Here is a 23551-nt window from a genome sequence, read left to right on the forward strand (position 1 = left end):
GAAAATCCCAGGATGCAAAAAACTCCCTTACCAGCCTCAGTAAGAAGGTGAGATCCCTCATAGAATCCTCCAAAGCTAGTTACGAAAATAAAATTGCTAAAGATTCCAAAGACAACCACAAGGCATTCTATAGTTATGTCAAGAATCTGAATGGCAATGCTCAGATATGCTCTGAGCTACAACAGAATGGCATTAAATATACTGATCCCAAGGATATTGCCAGTATCCTGGCAGATCGATTTAGTGCCAACTTCGCCTCCCTCTCATCCCCTAAAGGGCCCATCTCAATGCCAAAAGATTGTCACATTCCGGTAATCATGGCCACACAGGTAGAAACCACACTCTCTAAAGCTAAGAATACTGCATCCATGGGACCAGATGACATCCCGGGCTGTGTACTACATGAACTACAAAATGAACTGGCACCTCACGTAAGTGTCATGTTTAATCATAGGCTCACCTCGGGCTTCGTGCCCACTGAGTGGCGCACAGCTACAGTTATCCCACTCCACAAGGGGGACTCCATCTTGGATCCTAGGAACTACTGTCCCATCAGTCTGACAAGCCTGATCTGCAAGGGCATGGAACACATTATCATGGAACTTATAAAGAAAGACATTGGCAACCTTCAAACACTGGACCCCACCCACTTTGGGTTCATGAAGGGCCGATCTTGTCTCCTGAACCTGACTGACTTCTTCAAATCAGTCTCCAGAGCTGTGGACGAGGGTAAGGTGGTCTATACAGCCTATCTGGACCTCACCAAGGCCTTTGACACCATCCCCCACTCTGGAATCAGAGATAAACTTACTAAGCTGGGCATAAATCCCTATGTTGCTCGATGGGTTGCCAACTGGCTTACTGACAGAACCCAGACTGTAAAAGTAGCCGACTCCAAATTCAACTCCAGACAAGTGACACGTGGAGTACCTCAGGGTTCAGTCCTGGGACTGCTCTTGTTTGGCATCTGCTTCTCTGAATTACAGGCCAACACAAAGGGACTTTGGCTAACAAATTTCATAGATGACTGCAAACTGGCAGCCATTACTGAATCCCCAAATAATGTGGATATTCTACAAAAGGGCCTTACAGAAACAGATGCTTGGTGCCAGAGCCATGGGCTCAAGCTTAATGCCAAGAAATGTATAGTTATCCCATTTGGGAAAAAACATGTACCCATGAATTACCACATAGGTGGCAGTACACTAAACAGTGAAAGTGTGATGAGAGACTTAGGGGCACAGGTGGACAGTGGTCTCACCTTCAATAACCACATCGCCACAACAGTCAGGAAATCCTTCTATGTGGCACACCTCATCACTAAGGGCTTTTCATCCAGAAAAAGGAGGTCACTGTACTACTGTACTCATCCCTCATTAGACCCATTATAGAGTACAATGCCCCATTTGGTATGTACACCTCACAAGACATCTGCAACAGCTGGAAAGGCCGCAGAAATACCTCAGTAAAAGAATCACAGGCCTAAAGCAGATGCCCTATACTGACCGTCTAAAAACACCTCCAGCTATACTCTGTGGCATATCTTCTACTCAGAGGTGATCTCTGCTTAACATACAAGGCCATGTCAAACCCTGAGCTGTTGAACATGCTCCGCTTAAGAAATCCCAATACCTCAGAGCCACATGCTCCAGGGATCTAAACCTTGTCATCACAATGAACAAAACATGCTGGAGGGATAGGTTCCTGACCCAGAGACTCCCCATACTCTGGAATAGACTGCCCATACATGTCAAGCAGACAGCCTCCTTGGCCCTCTTCAAAAGGAGCCTTGATGATTGGATGGGAGATAGGAAATTCACCCCGGGGATCACATCAGTCGCCTTGCTAGACAGGGGTCCAGGGAAGTAAATAATGTGGGAAGAAATATCCAGGGAATTGTTATGGCTAGGCTTATATAGGACCTAGGGATGATTGCCTAGTACCAACCTATGAATCTATAAGAGTAGCTGAAGCCGAGGGTGGAGCAGTCTGTGGGGGCAGCACACTCCTCATCACCTCGAAGGCACTGCAATCCTGGCCCGAGAGATCCCCCAGCTCTGAGGTGCCAGGAGACTTCACCCGTGCCAAGGAGAATGGCTCTGAGGCTGATGTGGGAGTTGAACTCACCTGCGCCAAAGCCCTGAGAGGAAGAGTCGGATCCAACAAGGGTCCGATCCGACTCTCCTCCTCAGACCCAAAGAGGAAATGTCAGCACCCAGACCCTTCGAGAGAAGACAGCATCTAAGAGGCTAGAGCAGAAGCCGGGGCCGAGACATCAGTTGTGGTCTTCAGACCTGATGGTTCCATCCCAAGGACATCAAGGCACTCTGGCTCTGAGCTCATCCGAGTCAGAGGAGGAACAGAAGACAAGGAAGTTACAGGCGTCGGCTCCACTTCCATCTGGGCTGGACTTGAGAGAATTTTGGCTAAGGCCGGTGTTCTGAACAACCTCTTGACCACCCGCTCCACATCATCATCTGATAGACTCCTGGAGAATCAGGAGGAGACAGTGGAGGACTTATGGCTACCAGCCACCGATTGTAAAGGGGTGACTGGGGTACTGAGTAGACAGGTTCCAAGTCGGGGACCAGCTCCTTTTTTGGCTCCGATAAAGCTGGTGGAACCGCTGGAGTTGTCTTCTTGGGCCCAACAGCCTTTGGGTCTGAAGTTACATGTTTCTCAGGCTTCTTGGTCAGTTCAAAAGCCAGAGCCGAAGAATAAAATTTTCTAGAAGACTTCTCTGATGAGGATTTAGAGAGCAGCTGATTCTCTTCAACAGTCACAAACGGTCCCTTAAGTAAACCCCTTAGAATGAGCTTATTTTTACATTCCTGCAGGACCCTGGAACTGAAACCATTGCAAATAGAGCTGGAGTCCTGCAGATGGACTGCACCAAAGCAATATACACAGCTAGTGTGGCCGTCAATAAGTGACATCTTCTGTGTGCACGAGTCACACTTTTTAAAGCCAGAGTGCTTGGCTTCGTTACAAGTATCTTTGGACATTTTGCACTGGTTATTTCAACCAAAAAAAAAAAAATGTATAAATACATCCCAACAGTACACCTGCCAATCAATACACAGAAAGGCACAAGAACAAACAAAATTAGTACAAAACAGCAAAACGTTTGTTTTTTTTTTAAACAGGGAAAGAGCCAAGAAAAACCTCTAGAGGAGTGGTCTCTAATTTAAACGACGATCTCCTCTAGCCAGAGGAGACATCTCTAACTGAAACGACGAAACCTCAGGAAAGGGTAGTAGAAAGGGGGAGAGAGCCCTCTAACTAAGATGGGGCTAAAACAAAGGGGACAAAAAATTAACCCTTTAAGTTAAACTGATTTGTTCAGGACAAACTTAAGCTAGACGGGATAGGAATAAACAAGGCCTACAAACAACGACGGCCCACATAACAATGCTGCACCAGCGAAAAACACAAAAAGGGAACCCTAAACTATCAAAAGCTACTCTACACTAAACTAAAGAAGTTAAAGGTTATTACGCTAAGAAGATAGCAGAAAAATATAGTCAAAAAGGTAAATAAAACAAAGATTTAGCCTGAACCAGTGAAAAACAATCCCAAAGCGGCAAACGAGATCTGGGAACTGTCACCAGGCATCATGGGATAGGGTATAGCCTCAAGCCAGTGAAAGCTCTCAAGCTTTAGTATTAGGCCAAGTCGGAACCGATTCTTGGTTCCAAACCCAACCTTCAAGAATGAAGGTGAGACAGGACAACACACCATTGTTTATTTTGTTTCTTACCAAAATTGGATGAGGAATCAAAGAGCCCTTGCAAAATTTGGAAAACTAGGGCTGAAAAATCTTAAAAGATTCCCTGTATCAACTTACTGGTTTCATCATACATTTTGATCACCTCTGTAGCAGAGGGGCCAAAACTAAATGTCTATGCAAATGAGAATTTAAAATCTAATTTTTAACATCATCTGGGAGGTTCTGAGAATGCAGCCAAGCAAATCTTCTCAAACAGTATCAGTGACTATATCCCTTGAAAAAGAATTCGACATAGTCACACAAGCACTGTATATGAGTAGTGGCTTGAACAATAGAAGAAATTAAATTATTTACAGAATATTTTTCCTCACAAGAAGAAAATACAGAAAAAAACATCCCTCATACTTTCACAGTTTGACAGGACAAGCCTTAACATATATGCCTGATAATTCAAAATTCTGAAAATCAAAGTTGTAGACATATACCTTTTTTCCCACCCTTACTGATAATCCTCCCATCACTACCAGAAATAGCTGGATTGGTACAAAGTATAGCAGGAAAAGTATTAAACTAAAGCTATATTTTGCTGGGGCAGGCTTGGGAAAAGTGTATAAAAACTTAAGAGTGATGAACTTTACATATCCTGTTTGCCTTTTTAGGGAGAGCTGGCTGGCTAACAAGAAAATTTCAGGCAGTAACACACACATCCTCTAAAGCTGACAGAATGGGAGGAATGGTGTAGGTTCTGAAAATTCCTTCCATAACAACACATAGTATTTTCTGAGGAACTGAGAAACGTAGGTGTTCCCCCACTGAAAACACTGGCACATTCTAGCAATAGTCTTAGAGAAAGAGAACCCCCCACATGCAAAATCAGAAACTGATCGCTCCAATGGGTCTGAATCAGAAATCTCAGGGAAAAAAACTTAATCCATCCCTGCATCTTCCTTCAGATTTAGAATGTTGAATCTCTTCAGGAAAAGAGGAACCCCACTTTCTTTTACCAGAAACTAAAAGAAGGATCACTAGACTGAATTCAACCTTGAGCCAGATTCCAGCAAACTACTCCTGTCTGAAGGAATTTGAGGAAGAGTAGATAGATGCTTGGATTTCTGTTTCTTTGTGATAGGAAAAATGGGGCTAACCTTGTTACTAATGGCAGCAGTTGCTTCCACAGGAATGGGCAGAGCATTTTGGCACATCAGTAAAACCTTCCCTGTTCCCTCTCCCAGGAATGACAAGAGTGGCTCTCTGTTGCCCACTGATGGGACACCAACAGCTGCAAAGGAGTTGGCTAACCCCCAGTCCATAGTCCCTGTAAATGGTACACCAAAGATATTTGGGAAAGAGATCTGTAGTCTGAGGTACAACAAATGATCACAGTAGAGTTACTCACCTGCAGCTCTGGCTGAGGCAAATTGCTAGTCTGTTATGGTGGCAAAGGCTGCTTGCTTAACTTTTTTCTTTTTGTGGCTGGAAGAAGGACATAGCATGGGACCAGTATTCTGTTCAATGGATAAACCGAAAATGGCACTCTTTTCTAGGAAAGACAAGCAGCAAATGCAGGCAAAGCTACCAGTCCACAAAAGTTGCATTTTTCACAGAAAAAAAGACACAGTAAAAAGCACTTTCAAACACTGTACCAGCCCTACCAAGGAAACATAAACACAATTCCTCCACAGAAAATATGTTTTGTTACTTAACACTACTTTTAAACTGACAGAAAAAAATGAGTGCTCTGTTTAAAAGTATATTACAGTCTTGAGACAGTCCATTAAAACACAACAGTCTTAGCTTTAAAATAATTTTCCTGAAGAAGAAAGAAATAAAATATCACTAAATGTAAGAAAATGCAAGTGTTTTCCTGTTAGAAAAATATGTATGTGAACATATATAAAGTGCTAGTTTAAAAGCAAATAGTATGTAATGCATTTTATTCTATTTACAATATGGCAGTAAGAATGATTTTACATGTAATTGCTTGAAGCTTTGGAGCTGCAGTGTATTTGAACTCTGACCCTGGCAGTAGCCAGCTCAGCAAGCTTATGTTTTTCACTAATGATTATCTGCTGGGTCAGGAAAATTAATGTATAAAGCATTGAAAACCTTTCTTCCTTCCTCTGAGATAGCTGGCCTTGCGAATATTATCAGAGATAAAGCACAGCTGCTAAAGTAATGTTGCAAGAAGAACAAAGAAGTGTATTACAAGACTGAACTGACTATTGTATTCGAGCAGGACTGAAACCTTGAAAGAATAACATTTACAGAAAGACATTATAACTAACCAGGTGCTTTGCAAGGCTGTATTATTCTCGTGGGAAAACTTTTAATATGTATAACATCAGCTTTTTCTTATGAATAGAATATTGTAGACCATAGTGATGTAGGTGCCCTGTGACTAACCACGCCAGTGAAGTGGGCAAAGCTTGAATGTATGACTATATAACATAGTGTATTTCCTACATCATGTTAGACAAAACTCTATACTTGTATTGTATGGTATTTTGCCTCCTGGTGTACACTAGTAAAGTTTTTGCATCTGAGCCTCCTGTGTTGTAATCGTTTATTTTTATTTAACATTTCCCAAAAAGGAACTTATCTGACCAACAAAAAAAGCACAAGTCGACTGTTGATGCTCAAAAGCATCAGAGGAGTATAGTCATTATCTGGGAGGTTCTGAGACTGTAGCTAAGCAAACCTCCTTAAAACAGTACCAATCGCCATAGCCCTTGGAAAAGTATTCAACAGTCATACATACATACATACATACATACATACATACATACACTGTTTACAATGAGTAGTGACTTCAACAACAGAATAAATTACATTATTTAAAGCAGATTTTTTTCCTGACAAGAAGAAATTGCAAACAAAAGATTCATTATAAAGTGAAGTAAATAATCAGCACCACTGGAAAATAAATGGCACTGAGCACCAATAAAATAGAAAATGTCAATAAACAATAAAATAGGCTCAGTGACAACCTCTGGCAGTCAACAACAGTTACCATATAGATGTCTAATCAGACCAAGTAATGTCCACTCTATAATTCAAAAAGGAATCGCATAAACTTCAAGTAAAAACCCTTTATAGACAAGATAAAAACCTGTTTTTCGTTTTCAAATAAAGGGTTTTTACTTGAAGTTTTTGCGATTCCTTTTTGAATTATAGAGTGGGCATTACTTGGTCTGAATAGACATCTATATGGTAACTGCTATTGACTGCCAAAGGTTGTCACTGAGCCTATTTTATTGTTAAAAGATTCATTATACTTTCACAATTTGTCAGGACAAAGCTTAAAATATGAGCCTGATAATTCAAAATTTTGAAAATCTAACTTGTAGAGGCATACACCTTTCCCCACACTCACTGATGATGCCCTAATATTCATCAGAAATTGCAGAATTTAGCAACAGAAGGATTAAATAAATATATAGCTGCTGGTCAGGTTTGGCAAGAGTTTATACAAACTTAAAACACTGATGAACTTTATACATTCTTTCTGCCTTTTTATGGGCAGCTGTCTGACTGTCAGGAAAACAAAGACTTATCAGTCAAGACAGCTCTTAATTTAATTTTATCTGACCTACTACGCCTAGCATCAGCAGGTGACCCTGTACTTAACAAGGCACAGTGTAACAGATATTTACTGCTAGGCAGCCGTATCTCATTTAAACCATAATTAGAATTCTCACATGCAGTTTTATGAGATAATAATGATGCAGCATATGTACATGCGGAAGACTGTCGTCTGCATGTGTATTTCCTAACGTAACAGCAAGTGTTGCATATTATTTCACATTTTGAATGTACTGCATTAGCCATCAAAGCATTTTGATCAAAGTCAACTTTCAGACTGATAAGTAATTTATACCATGGCCCATATGTTTACAAGCCAAGCAGATTCCTACCCCAGGCACATAAAAATCCATATTTTCATATGAAACATGCAACATTTGTTACCTCATTCTTTTCTCTGATTTCCCTTTCATATTCTTCATCTTCCTTCGAATAGCTGATCTCAGGAGTAGTTTCCAGCCTGCCAGAAAGATAAAGAACACTGGGGATGACAGTGATGGAAATATTTATTTCCACATTAAAAAAACTTACTCTACCAAACAGAATTGAGAAGACCGGCTTTATTTTGTCTGCAGTGGTTAGGAATCTATGTTCTAGTGTGACTGAAAACCTTAGACTTTGACTGTAATTTTAATAACGTGTTAAATGAAGTCAATGTTACATGTCCTAGACAACCATGACTAATTTGTTCGTAAAAGCAATGATCTGTCCCTACTTCTTATTTCTTCTCTGCTATTTCCAGTGGTGCAGAATTGCACCTATTATCTTTGCATCACCTATGCAGTGGTTACAAGCATAAATGGCAGTTTACAGTTTTCTCAGTTCTTTCACTTGTTCTTACTTTTCTTTCCTTTGTTTCTCTGTACCTAGAAATAGGTATATCTGAATCCAGTTATGAAAAAAAGTATCAAGAACATTTAAACATTAGGGAAAACTTAATTTACTATGTATATACTTTGACAGAGGCATGTTTTTTTTTCTTACAAGACAGATCAGTTATCGCAAAGTTACAGGAGGGAAAATAAAAAAACTCAAAACAGTGAGCAAATAAACATCTTTATTTGTTTTAGTAACAAAATCATAAGCGATAACTGTTCCTTATTAGCAAAAGCCAGTGAAGTCCAACTGTGTAGGTACCCATTTTCAGTGTGGTCCTGGGGAGAAAATTTCCAAAGTATTACAAAACATTTTAAAATCAATAATTTTACAATGTTCAAAAAATACAAAAATGTCTGCAGTTGAACTAATTATACCAAATTAAATATAGTGTGCTGACACTGGTTAAAAACAGATATGACTTTTATACGACAATGATTTAATATTTAGAGAAAATGTATCCTGGTTAGAGAAATTAAAGGTAAATTAGTACAATACAAGCAGGAACTGCAATATGAAGTGGGGGAAAGAAACAAGGTTATGGTATATTTAGATAGAGTGTCAGGGGAAACTGATTGAAGTAAGGAAGTGAATGAAGAAGGTGAGTAAGAAGGTATAAGGTATGACTAGGTACTTGCTCATATTTAGGGATATAGTTTATCCTGGAGCTGAGCAGGAACAGAGCTAGATTTTTTTCTAGGAAGACTTTCAGAATGATTTTTAAAGGACTGGTGAAAGAGTATTGTCCTGATGGATACAGGTAAGGAGTTCCAAACCATTGCAACATGGTGTGAGTACAGACCATGTCCACCAGATATGATAGGTTTGTGGGCAGAGAGGAGTTTTTGGTCAAAGGATTGTAATGTAGGAACATAGCTGTGTAGAATGGTATTTAGTGTTGGATAATCAGATAGATACTGGATAATTTTATAGGTGGTAAGAAGCTGTGTATATGTTAGCTAATAGGGTGGTTCTATCCAATTTAAGCTTTTTAGTCTATGCTGTGGTGGGTTCTGAAAGGGGTATTTGCTGCAGATTTAGCCACTTTATTATAGAATTGTTCAAGTTTTGCTTTTTGTGATGCCTGGAGGTTAGTACGGGTGGGAATGCCATAAAGGAGTGAGGAGAGGAGCTAAGTAGTGAAAAGTGTAGTTTTAGTTATGCTGGTAAGAAAGTTCTTGGCTATTTTTTAGTATTTTATGTCCATACGTTAGTACTAGGCTTAACTGCCCTTGCAGACCATTTTAAGCCTAGCCAATTACCCCATGCAAAAATCAAACCCTGCACCTTGTGTTTGTAAGTTAAACACCTTAACCATTATGCCAACCTACCAACTTTGATGTCTTATGCAATTTGGTTTATGCAAGTCGAATTTAAGATTAAAATCTACTATCATGCCTAATAATTTGCTACGAGAAGCAACTTCAATGGCCATATTATTAAGAGAGAGAATTTAATTTTATTTTTCATGAGAGGGATATGAGGAAAAAAAGTTTTTTTTTTTTTTTTGGGGGGGGGGGTGGTTGAGCAAGTGTTCTGAGTTACAAAGCCATGTTTCCATGTCTGTTAAAGCTTCCCCAAGGATATTTTTGGAGATGTGCCAAGTCGTCTGATATGCATATGAGCGTTGATCACGTCTGGCATCCACATACTGTATTAGGGAGACCTGTTGTGTGGATGTATGGAGAATGTTGTTGAGAATGTTAAAGGGGAGGGGATCAAGGCTAGAGCCTTGTGGTACACCAGTGGTGACTGGGAGGTATGAGAGAGGGTGGAATGTCATTTTACTAACTGATACCTATTGGATTAGTATCTTGAATCATAGAAAGGATGGAATGAGATAAACCTAGTGAGGACATTTGAAGTAGAAATTTGCTGTGACAAACTATGTCAAAGGCTTAGACAAGTCTAGAAATAATGTGGATACTAGTTTGCCGTTATGTTTATCTTTACTGACAGTGACAGATCAATGTTAGAAGTGCAGTGTTAGTACTATAGGAGGGACAGAAGCCGTGTTGTATGGGGGACAGGAGTTCTTCCTGTAGGAGACATATTAACAATTGTTTTTTAATACATTTTAAAAGTATTTTGGAGAGGTGGGGATAAGATTGCTATACTTCTAAAGTTAGTGATGTATGTTGAATTTTCTCCTTTGTGTAGAGGGATAATGAGGGATTTTTTTCCAGAGAGAGGGAGCATGGGATTCCAGGCATACCTCTCAACCTGGAATCATAAAAAATCTGGACAAAGGCCAATGAAAAATAGGTACAACTGGCAAAAAAAAATCTGTACTCTGATTAACATAAAATTTGCATACATAATTATGTAACCTCGGCTACTCCAGTAGAAGAACAGACAAAATATTAAACACAAAGTAATCAGAAGAACAATAGTGTTTTATTTATATTGATATTTGAACTTGTATAAAACTTTGAATTTGTGCAAAACTAAAATACAATTTTTTTTTATAAAAATAAAATTAACTGCTTCTACACAGATATTAAATAACAATACTGGAATAGTGGGTATTAGGATATGCTCTTACGCCTCTGTAGTAGGATCTGTAAGTTTATATATATATATATATATATATATATATATATATATAGATAGCTTTCTCTCTCTACACACACACACACACACACACACACACACACACACACACATTAAACTGGCACACAGTGCTAAAGCAGCAATTTGGAAAATCAACAACAAGTCATCTATAAGCATGCCTTTAGGATGATGGAAGAAACCAGACAGAAGACAGAGACCATGGTAAAAACCCACACTAATGCAAGAAGGATATACAGACATTACCCAGATGACAATGCTGCCAGAACCAACCATGAAAAAACATGGAATATAAGGCAATAACACAAACCTCTAAATCACTATGTATATGAATTTTCAAGCACATTCTTACTCTGCCTGACAAAGTATTGGCCATTCATAGTGAAACTGAAATCTGGACGGTTTTGATTAAAAATAATCTTGCATCTATACCTATATTTACCTATCTATACATTATGTGTGTATATCTTTCTCTCTCTACACACACACACACACACACACATATATATATATATATATATATATATATATATATATATATGTATATATATATATATATATATAAAGAGATATGGATAGATATAGATATTATATATGGATGTACTTCAAAACATCCACTGGAGCCATAATCACCAAATGGTAAGCCGCCCGTACCCCCACTGGGTACTGTGCCCCCCCACCCCACCACCCCCACACACACACACATACACTTTACTAACTTAACTCAAACTCTGGGTCATAACATCTTGGGTTCAGTTATATTAAACCATACTGCACTGATTGGTCAGATTTGGCAAACTGTAATATCCAGTGTTTCAGCATTCTATCACACATCTTTTGCCTGGACTGTGGAATTAAGCAAATAAATTGCATTTATATAAATGTGCATCTTGTCTGAACATTAAGGAATGATTTGTTAAATGCAAATATCTGGTAAATAGAAATAAACTTCAGCAGACTTTTGTGCATTATTTGTGCCATTTTGATTCACCGAGTGACAGTCTGAAACTGTCAAATCACAATTTATCAGCTGAACCGCTCAAACTGGCACTCCATCAAATTATCAGCTTAGCACAACAAATAGCAGCAGCATACCAAATAATAAAAAAAAGGCATCTTGGGCCAAAACTGCATTAAACTTTTTATTTCATATTGCTTAGCAATGAGAACTCCTTTAATATGGTACTGGTATTACATCACTGTTTAGCATATGATAAATCCACATTAGAAATAAAACACAACTGTTAAAGTATTCCTTAAGAACACAACTCAAGAATAGTAAGTGCTTTCAGGTTAAAAAACCCTTCATCAGACAAACTTCACATAATCAAGACAGTCTTTAAATATTAAAACATTTCTAAAAGCAACCAATTAATTTCTATATTTGACCTGCCTTTTCTTTAAGGCTGCTTTTAAAGGTACATAACTATTTAACCCAGGTGGGCTGTCAGCAGCCAGCTGTATGTTCCATCTTAACTCTGCATACTCTGTATCATTGACAGTGTCCACCCCTCCCCCCTTTCTCATCTGTGCAACATGCAGAACCATAAAAACAAAAGTATGATCTGGAAAGCTGGAAACATGCTGGTACAATGCATTATGTTTATCCTAATAGATGAAAAATGGTGCAATATTCTTGTTTTTAACTTACAATTATTTTTTTACAACATAAAAACTTACAGCATGCTTATCATCACATTCTTATTAATTCACACTTAAACTTTTGTGAGTCTGGATCACATTATCTGTTCTGTGACTCACATTTTGGGCTATCTACTGCTCCAGTAGTGTTCACAAAGTGCATTAGCTCCTATCATAGCCCATTACAGGCTATATGGTATCCAATTTTTCCATAGTTAGAAGACTTGCCTTATCTTTGCAGAGTCTTTTTCAAGGTGTCAGGAATCTCTCACCTGGGTAAAAGATCTCCTACACAAGCTGGGATTCCAAGAGAATATTCAAAAGTCTTTTTTGACTCCATCACACATGACTGTTTTTCTGGGTGTCTGTTCAGTACCTTAGTGCAAAGAACTTTTTCTCCACAGGAATAAACAAATCTATATCTGTTTCAGTGGTTTTATGCTCAGACTTTGGTCACTGTGAGTTAATACCTTAGGATTCTGTGCCTTATTTCATCTATGATCATCATGATATCCCTAGCAAAACTCCACATGAGAAGCTGACTGCTTGGATGATAGGGTTTATTACCTTTTAGACATCTGTTTACTGAAGGCATGCAGCAGGTACTAATGGAGGTGAGCAGTAGTTGCTCAGAACAGACATCGCAGGGGAATACGGTGCTCCACTGGAGTAGACAGTAGGCCACCCTGCAGTGCGGGACCAGCAAGGCTGGCCCACTCCCTATTACATGATTCCTGCCACAGGCAGGTTGAGCTCATTAGAGATTCCAGAAGAGGAATGACTGGGCTGTAAGGCTATCACCTGCCAAGGGAATCTTTAGTTTCTGTGATGACAGAATGAATGGGAAGATTAGGTGCTGGTAGAGGAGCCATAGGAAAGTAACTTATAAAAATATTGTAAAACTAGAGAAACACTAACCTGAATGGGTGCTGGTTATGTTGTTGGTACCAGCTAAAAAACCTTTTCCCATTCATCCATCCATTAATATATAATTTTCTAGTAGCAGACTTTCTTGCCTCCATTAGCACCTGCTGAATGTCTTCAGTGAACAGGTGCCTGAAAGGTATTAAGCCCAATCATCCAAGCAGTCAGTTGAAGGTGTTTGGAGCCAAGAAGTATCAAGCACCCCGTTCCTGTCTGAGAAGATCCAGTCTGTGAGAAAGCTTGTTGTACTTGCTGTTACAAAGGAAAGGGAGATACTATCAGCACACCTATCTGGAATTTTGTAAATAATTATATGTCATTTCAGAATATCAACTTGATTCATATAAGATACTTGTGTGTCAAATGCATTAGAACTGTATGTCAGGTGTATATCAAATTGCTGGTACAGAAGTGTGTGTTGAAAAGGTTTTTGCAAAGAACAGAAATGTACCTGCACTAGTGTAACTGTTTAGATGTATATATTTTAACAGTTGAAACTGGGATACAGAAGGTTAACTTCGGAAAAATAGCTGAAATGAAATGACCTTATGGCCGCGCAATAAAAAGATGCTATCTTTCAGTTTCAGTGCAGCAGGAGACATAATGTCTGTACTAGAGAACTTTTATGTATTGTCTTGGAAGTATTTTATTATTTTATGACTTCCGGGATCTGCAGAGATCTAAGGAAAAGCCCTTGTCTATCTATTTTCACAGGTGGATGCTAAATACTGCTAGCTTTCAGCAATGGGGGTTTACTTGGGATAGTCAGATGACAAGAGATGATGTTGTTCTGCTATCCCAGTAATGATATTTGAGATATTAATTTAAGAACTCACTGAGAGAGAGATAACATTCTGTATTCTGTCTTTGACCTAACAACATCTGCTAGAAGATCTATTCACCACATTTGCCTTGCTGCTCTAATTAAGTGTACTAGGGTATAGTTAGTCTCTTAGATATAGTCAGGAATATAGCAAAGCTTAATTTAGATGTTTTTCTTTATTTATTTGAGGCTGTCCTGCAATGTTGTTTTAAATATTTCTTGTGATTTTGAACTCTGATGTTACTGTATATATAGATATATATATATAGATATATATATATATATATATATATATATATATATATATTTTTAGTATAGTTATTTCTTTTATTATTTATTATTAAATATATTTAAACTTTTCATTGTGGCTGGTCTGTCTAGAGATATTAAGTTCTGAGAATACTTGCATATTTATTTGGTGACTCTGTGTAGGCCACTCCTAATAGCCTTGGTCTTGGTAAAACTACCATTTGTATTGATATAACATTACACAGTAAGAACGTACACCCTTTGTTAAGGGCCTTAAAGTAGCTGATAATGATCTGGCTGGTGGCAGTAATAACTACTTTATAGTCTGGGCAAAAGGGGGCACAGCTAGTAAATCTGTGCCAGCCTTTCCCAGGGGTGCGTGTGTGTGTCTGTGTGTGTGTGTGTGTGTGTGTGTGTGTGTGTGTGTGTGTGTAAACAAATCTCCAACAGTGTGTGTGTCAGCTGCTTGGGCAGGGACACGAATGAGGTCTTGGCTTGGCCACTCAGCTGAGATCACAACTCTATAGCTGTGCCATTGGGGAGTCTTACTGGGGATCTGGAGAAAGAGGGAGAAACCAGCCTCGGACTGACTGTGATACTTGTGTGCTCTCAATGGTAATTGCACTTGATGCAGAGAGCTACATCTGGAAATACTGTGTGTGTACCTGTCATCCTCCCAATTTACGTCCCACACTGTTGCCAGTGGTGAAGATTAACACTCCTTAATTACTGGGCCAGTGGTGGGGCATAACATTTATTGGTTGGCAGTAGTAAAATCACCACATCACATATTAAGATTCACTTGTGTGGATATTTAACTCCTGTAGCCTGTAAACAACTGTCACCGAAGAAGGTGTTTGCACTCTCAATCAGCCACACAATGAACATTCAAAGTTTCACATCAGAATAGTTTTATTTATTTTTGTTAGCTTTGTTAGTCAGGGTAAGCAGGCAAGGATTTCAGCAGAGGAGTATGGCAAGCTGACAAGGTGCCAGTTGGCTGAGATGTGCCAGGCCAAAGGACTGGTGCATGCCAACATGACTACAGCAGAAATGACTGCAGCGTTAGTCACAGCTACATCACAAACCAGCAGCCAGGAGGACAACCAGATTGGCCTTGTGGATGTACAGCTCTCAGAAAATGGACAATTCAACCTTTCTACGGAGGACTTAGAAATCCATATATGAATAAAAATGACAGCATTCATAAAAATATATGGCAAAACATCAATATATCATTTGATATTGTGTGACACTTTCTGTCCATATAGTGTCACACAATAATAAAATAGTTGAGCAGGTTGAAAATGAGGTTTTAGAAGGAAGGTCAATACGTCAATGGCGTCTATTGATGTTTTGCCGTATATTTTTATGAATGCTGTCATTTTTATTCATATACGTTTACACCTTTGTACTTTTTTATATTTATATGCATTTCCATCATATTTATTTATTGTAAGTTTCATTATAGTTGATTGTGGGTTTAGATTGCAATCTGTCCTGCATTGTGCATTTATGAAGGCTATAATGTGAACATGGGTTTATGATTTTGTTTAGTGCTATATGGTCAAGATGCGATTTTAATGCAGTCTTGCACTTTAACTGCATGAACACCTAGGAGTCTATTGCACTATTACATTTAGCAATCTTAATTAGTTTTTATTGGTTTTAATTGTTTGATTGGATTAATTTATGTTAATTGAGCTTTGTATATAAGGACATCAATTATTTACAATGTTAGATCTGAAGAAGCGTGCAGGTGGCACGTGAAAGCGCTTATCATTTGTTTTACGGTTTAATAAAAGTTTGGATAGTCCAGCATTGACTCCTGTCTGCTTCGTGGAGGTATCAGCAGTTTACGTTTCTACTTGGTCTTCTTTCGTTTTTGGCTGTTGATTCCTTGGGAGGTTCAAGATACTTTTTTGACCACCAATATTTTTAGTAATGCCATGATTTTCAGAAACAGTGGTTAAAAGTGTGATTTGCATTTTTAGGCTTCATTTATGTTTATTTTAAAAGGTCAATGAATATTTTATACTTTATTTATTACTGTTGTGAACACTATTTGGATTTTAAAATTCCCTTTTTTTAGCAAGTTAAATGTTATGTGATGTAGAAATGCATTTTTACATATGGCCAGGAGATGGTGGAAGAGATTATGGAAAACTTTCTTTTTATGTAAGAAACCATTGACATTTCTGTTTTCAGTACTTTATATTTTTTCAACATAACATGTTTAAACAGAACAGATTATAAATATCAAATGACATATGTTATTTTTTTGGATTTTTTCATTTTTATGATGAAGTAATTTATTATAAAGTTTTTTAAAAAAGAATGTGCAGATATATGACTAATAAAATTTCTTTAAAGGTTAGTTTTAAACAACAGTTTTAATAAAAAGCTTTGTGACAGGTTTTTAACTCAATTAGGATGTATATAAATTCACACATATGACTTTTTAGCCCACATCTGATGAAGTAGTGTAAACGAAAACGTAATTTGTAACATTAATGCAGTGTATTGGTTGCTATTAAACAATTTGGAATCGGACTGTCTAGAGCTTTATTGTTACGCTTTCCAGGCTCTACCTTTGGTTTTTATTAGTGTTTTGTGAAGACCTTGTGCAATTTTTATCAGTTTCAAGGTCATTGAAGTAATGAGGAAGGGAGTAACTGAACCCCAGAAGCAACAAAGGTCAGTAAATTGCTTCCACAATTTACAGAGGGTGATAATTTTGATAGTTTTATTCACATTTGAAAGGGTATGTAAACAGTATAATGTTGACCAAGGGCTCTGGGTACAGTTCCTGACCCCATTACTCCATGGTAAAGCTGTAACTGCTATTAATAAATTGTCTGATGCTGATTGCTTAAATTATAATACTGTTAAAAATTGTTTAATAGAGTGTTTTAAGTTAACACCTGAAGCTTACAGAAAAAAGTCTTGTGAGCATAGACCCAAGGCGGATGAAGGCGTGTGTGAATATATTGCTGAGTTAAGCACTTATTTTCATAGATGGGTGAGTGGGTGTCACGTCACCACTTTTAAAGGGCAGGCAGACCTTCTGGTGAGAGAACAAGCCCTTAGCACGTTGCCTGAGGACATGAGAATTTGGTTAGCGGATAGAGAATGTACCACAGCAGATGAGATGGGGGAAAAGGGAGACCTATACCTAGCAAGCAGGGCATCACTTCGCAGGAAAGGTATACCCAGTGCTGCACATGGGTCTAAGGCAACCCATGGTGGGCAGCTTAAACCACCCCAACAGAGTCCGGCAGTAGCAGGGGAAGCCAATAGTTCAGGCACATGGCCAGGACCAAGGGTCAAATGTTTTAAATGCAACCAGTGGGGCCATGTAGCATATAGATGTCCACAGAGGCAAGGTGGGGAACAAAATGTGGAAGAGCCAATACGTGGGAATGACAGAATGCCAGGAGTAAGTTGTCTGGAGACAACAAAGATTCCAAACTACCACAAGAGGTTATATATCCTATCTTAGTAGATGGGAAACAGGACATTGGTAAGACAGACACAGCCTCTGACCTAACCATTTTGAAGCCTGCAATGGTTAAACAGGAGCACTACTTACTTGGGCAGTCTACTTCAGTTAGAGCTTTAGGAGGAACTCCATTCCAAATACCTTTGGCTAGGGTTCACCTTGATGGGGAGGGTGGAAATGGAAGCAAACAAGTAGATGTGTTTGAGGATATCCCTACAGATGTCCTGATAGGGAATGATTTTGATAGTGCAGTACCTTGTGTGCATGCAGTTACACACAGTCAGGCTTGGAGACAAGCATGTGGGTCTGGCAGCCTGGGGGAGACCCAGACACACTGCACACTTGAAGCAAGGACTGGTGTGATGATTTCTTCAGAGAGGGATCTACCCTGTAGCCATGAGACTGAAGGTAACCCACAGCTGCTTGTGAGAACTGATGTTACGTTGGACAGAGTGACTGCAAGGGTAGAGGTGAGTACTAGTACTCAGGCTGACAGTGAAGTGCTGCTGTCAGAGAATACCAGACTTCCTGTGGAAGGAGAACTGGGAAGTGTTACAAAGAGAGAGAGAGCTGAGACAGGCTCAGCTCTCAGACCTTACATTACAGAGCTTGAGGGAGGTAGCCAGAGAGGCACCTGATTCTCAAGGAAAGGAGTAATCTGTATACTGGGACAAAGTGTTTCTGTATAGAGAGTGGACCCCAGAGGGATGGCTAGAGGGTCAGAGAATACAGCAGTTGGTAGTGCCCAGAGCCTACTGTCTGGCACTTCTTGCCACAGTCCATGACATTTCCTTTGCAGGTCATATGGGCATACAGCGTATAAAAATATGTATTATGCAGAACTTTTATTGGCCTAGGATTTCTGTGCTGTGCCAGTGGGGAGTCTTACTGGAGATCTGGAGAAAGAGGGAGAAAACAGCCCTTTACTGACTGTGGTCTCTGTGTGCTCTTAAGGGAAGTTGCACTTGATGCAGACAGCTGCATCTGGAAATACTGTGTGTGTAACTGTTATCCTCCCAATGTACATCCCACACTGTTGCCAGTGATGAGGATTGAGGCTCCTTGATTACTGGGCCAGTGGTGAGGCATCACACTTGCCCCTGGCCAATTCTAAAAGAATGTAAAACCACTGTTGCCTGGACCAGAAAGCAGTCACCACTATGGTCTTACGTTCATAGGTGTTTACTAGGCTAATGAACTCAAGGGCCATTTTAAGCATAGCCATGCATCCCAAATCTCTGACCAGTTCTGGTACCCTTGATAAGTGTGAGCAGGGACTTGGGAGATGAAACATCTACAAGCAGGGACCTGGGAGGTGAACCATTTATAGGCTGCCTCTGTCCATTAGAAGCATAGGTGCCAAACCTGGGATGAATTTCATGTTCTCCATCCAACTGTCCAAGTCATACTTGAATTGGGTTAGGGAGGAATTTTGCTTCACATGGATAGAGAGCCTGTTTCAGAGAAGGGGTAGTCTCTGGAACACATACCTGTCTCTCCAGTAGGGGAATCCTTTTGAATCTTTGGAAGTACCCTGGATATCAGCAGAAAGGGTGGAAAAGCATATAGGAACATTCCTGTCCAAGGAAACAAGGCATCTATCTTTCAAACCTTCTTGCTTGGAGTCCTGGAGCAGTTTTTTTCCCAGCTGACTGTTCAGAGAGGAGGCAAAAATGACTATTTGAGGAACTCCTCACAGATGGATCAAACCTAGGAAGACCCCCCCCCCCCATTCTAGTTTCCATTTGTGAAGGTTTGCCTTTGTCCTGCTTAGCTTGTGTGCCATATAGTTTTGCTCTTATAGAATGTGAGGTGCTTGTAGATTGAGATTGTGCTGTAAAGCTACATCCCACACTAACATGGCTAGTCTGCAAAGGGAGTAAGACCTGGTTCCCCTTTGCTTATTTGTGCATCACAAAACTGTGGTATTATCTTTAACAACTTGAAGAGGTCCTGGGGGCCAAAGCTGGATCAGATTTGGATCAGAGTTTATTGCCTTGATAAGAGTAATCATCCTTTTTATGTTTATGTGCATGTGTCTGTCTTTGTTGTCCCAGATGCTTTGCACTTTTATCCCCTTGACACTGCTCTTAAAGCAAAGTCCAAGGCATCTGTGGTGATTAATTTGGAGCAGCAGGGGAGTAGGAGATTCCTGGATTTAGGGATATCTGATGTGTCCACCAAATGATTTCTCATTTCACACTTCCCAGAACTAGAATCTGAAAAGAAAATGGGTGTTGGTGCTGGGACAAATGAGGCTTCAGATACCACTATATCTTTTTCATGTGGAGTTTTGGCAGTGGTATCATGATAATCCTAGATGAAATGAGACACAGAATCCTAAGGTATTACACCTCACAGTGACCAAAGTCTGAGCATAAAACTCCTGAAATAGATCTAGATGTAGATTTGTTTATTCCTGTGGAGGAAAAGCTCTTTTACTGAGGTATTGAGCAGGCACCCAGAAAAATAATCCTGCATGATGGAGTCAAAAAAGACTTTGAAATATTCTCTTGGAATCCCAGCTTGTGTAGATCTTTCACCCAGGTGAGAGATTCCTGACACTTTGAAAAAGACTCTGCAAAGATAAGCAAGTCTTCTTAATATGGAAAAAAGTGGACACCATGTAGCCTGTAATGGGCTAAGATAGGAGCTAAACACTCTGTGAACACTACTGGAGCAGTAGATACCCCAAAGGGTGAGTCAGAGAACAGATAATGTGATCCGGACTCACAAAACTTTAAGTCTGTATTAAGAGGAATGTAATGATAAGCATCTTTTAAATCTAAGGTTACGAAAAATAAACTCAAGTGAGGAAGGGGTAACAGGTTGTGATATGAAAGCATTTTGAATTTGGGCACTATCACATACTGGTTTAGGAAAGAAATGTCCAGAACTGGTCTCCAGGCATGTTCTTTCTTTGGCACCAAAAACATTTTTGAATTGAAACATTTTCCCAACTGGAAAGGAGGAACAATTTGCATTGACCCCTGAGATAGAATGTTCTGTAGGACAGGAGTGGTGGCTTTGGAATTGCCTCCCCTGCTGTAAATCTCTTTTTGCACACTCCTCCTGGACCCATCTCATTTGCTCACTCAACTGAGTACAGTGAGATCATATTTTGATTTTGGATACTCCTACCAGTCCCATCTCCTCTGCGGTGTACAGAGAGAGCACTTGGGAAGGGCATTCCCCTATAGTATCTTAATCTGCTCTGTTTCCTCCGTCTCAAAAAAAAAAAAAATTTGCACTTCATCTGCCTTACTGTATGTGTGTTTCTTCCTACTGGTTTGTGGTCTGCACTGTTGTGGCAGGACAGGATCCTTCTAAGCTGGGAACTGCTGATTAAAGGCTCAGTGTCTGTTATTCTAAAAGTGTATTAGTTCTGGGTTAAGAACCTGGACTTCAGGCCAGTTATTTTACATTAAGAAGGTTTGTGGTCTGCACTCTTGTGGGAGGAGAGGCTAGATTCTGCCCTTCTGAGCTGGGAATTTCTGGTTAAAGGCTTATTGTGCATGCTTTCTTGAACTATTTCTTTCTGAAATCGGTAAGCCTTGTTTGCTGTAGCATAGACTAGATTCAGGCCAGCTGGATCTAGCTTTGTTTGTAATACTTGTGCCCTGATACAGGCCGTCTTTTTTGGAGAAGGTTTCTCTGTACCCTAGTGGCAGGACGGTGCAGTTAGAACTTGTCTGATTGAAGACTGCTGGAACAGGGCTCAGTTTTAAGCTTTTAAACTGGTTAATTGGGTAAAGTGTTGTTTTGATTGTATCTGCTCTATTTTCTGGAAAATATATATATATACTTGTTTCTCGCCTTTCTGAACTAGTATAGTTCAGTTTTCATGTTATTGCTGGATCCAGGGCTGTGTTACAAGTTTCTGTGTTGCCATACCTTACTTGGATAGAAGGAAGTTTCTTTGTTCACCTGTGAGAGAGGGGAGCTTTGAGCAGGCTATCTGTCCCTGGAGGAGTGGTTTCAGCCCAGAAGTTAGTAGTTTATTGGCCTTTTTGGGCTAATTTTGATTGTATCTGCTCTATTTCCTGAAAGAAAAAAATATATACTTGTTTCCCGCCTTTCTGAACTAGTATAGTCCAGTTTTCAGGTTATTGCTGAATCCAGGGCTGTGTTACAAGTTACTGTGTTGCCATTATTTACTTGGATAGAAGGAAGTTTCTCTGTTCACCTGTGAGAGAGGGGAGCTTTGAGCAGCCTATCTGTCCCTGGAGGAGTGGTTTGAGCCCAGAAGTTAGTAGTTTATTGGCCTTTTTGGGCTAATTTCTCTCTCTTTCACTTCCCTGCTATAAAAACCTCATTTGCACAGTTTTTACACTTGTATTCTACTCAGCAAGTGCCTTCCTGGTGTTCTGCAGAGTCTACAGTGACAGAGAGACAAAAGAGTGACTCTGGAGTGATTAAGTATCACTTTTCTGCTTTTCTTGCTGTCTTAACTAATTCCACCTAAAATGCCAGTTTTTTTAGCGAATCTGTGATTTAAAAAGTTTGTTATTGTATACAACTCTGCACAGCTCCTCGTGGTGTCCTGCAGAGTGATACAGGCAACAGAAAGACCCAAGAGAGACTTTTCCAGATTTAAGTATTTTTTTCACTGTTTTTTTGCTCCGACTGCCTTTTCCCACCTAAAAAGCAGATTTCTAACTGATCTGTGCTTTAAAAAGTTTAAATTGCATTTGCCTTGTGCGTTTTACAGTTTTTGCACTTGTTTTATATCAATTTAAGTCATTTTTGTATTGTATAACTGTTGTAGGCTACACACTAAAGTGCACTAGCCTGTTTATAGCATTTACAGTGTTTTTGGTGTGTTTTTCTGCTGTTTCCTGAAAAAAAAACAAAAAAAAATTCTCTTTTCCCGCCTTTGCTGAACTAGATTAGTCCAGATTTCAGGTTTTGCTGAATTCCGGACTGTGGTATAGTTTCCTGTGTTGCCCATATCCTTATTTGGATAGGAGGAAGCTTCTCTGTTCACCAGTGAGAGTGGAGAGCTTTGAGCAGCCTATCTGTCCCTGGAGGAGTGGTCTCAGCCCTGAAACTAGTAGCGTATTGGCCGTTTTGGGTCAATTCCTATCTCTTTCAGTTTCCTTGCTTTAAAACCTGTATTTGCATGGTTTTGCACCAGTATACAACTCTGCACAGCTCCTCGTGGTGTCCTGCAGAGTGATACAAGCAACAGAGAGACCCAAGAGAGACTTTTCCAGATTTAAGTATTTTTTCTCTGTTTTTTTGCTCTGACTGCCTTTTCCCACCTAAAAAGTGAATTTCTAACTGATCTGTGCTTTAAAAAGTTTAAATTGCATTTGCCTTCTGCTTTTTACAGTTTTTGCACTTGTTTTATATCAATTTAAGTTGTTTTTGTATTGTATAACTGTTGTAGGTTACACACTAAAGTGCGCTAGCCTGTTCAAAGCATTTACAGTGTTTTCTGTGTGTTTTTCTGCTGTTTCCTGAAAAAAACAAAAATATTCTCTTTTCCCACCTTTGCTGAAATAGATTAGTCCAGATTTCAGGTTTTGCTGAATTCCAGACTGTGGTATAGTTTCTTGTGTTGCCCATATCCTTACTTGGATAGGAGGAAGCTTCTCTGTTCACCGGTGAGAGTTGGGAGCTTTAAGCAGCATATCTGTCCCTGGAGCAG

At 39.4% G+C, this 23551-nt stretch overlaps 1 protein-coding gene across 2 annotated transcripts in view; it reads right to left on the reverse strand.

The window, feature by feature from the left end:
- The window catches only part of WDR97 (WD repeat domain 97), a 2414280-nt gene that overhangs the window by 1209106 nt on the left and 1181623 nt on the right, over window positions 1-23551 (reverse strand). For both annotated transcript variants that reach the window (XM_044067752.1, XM_044067751.1), the window contains exon 12: window positions 7697-7772. In XM_044067752.1, the coding sequence (XP_043923687.1) occupies window positions 7697-7772 (76 nt within the window). The remainder of the gene's footprint in view (window positions 1-7696; window positions 7773-23551) is intronic.

Source organism: Protopterus annectens, chromosome 3.part1 (genome assembly GCF_019279795.1).
Source record: "Protopterus annectens isolate FY-2018-M chromosome 3.part1, PAN1.0, whole genome shotgun sequence".
Classification (NCBI taxonomy): Eukaryota; Metazoa; Chordata; order Ceratodontiformes; family Protopteridae; genus Protopterus; species Protopterus annectens.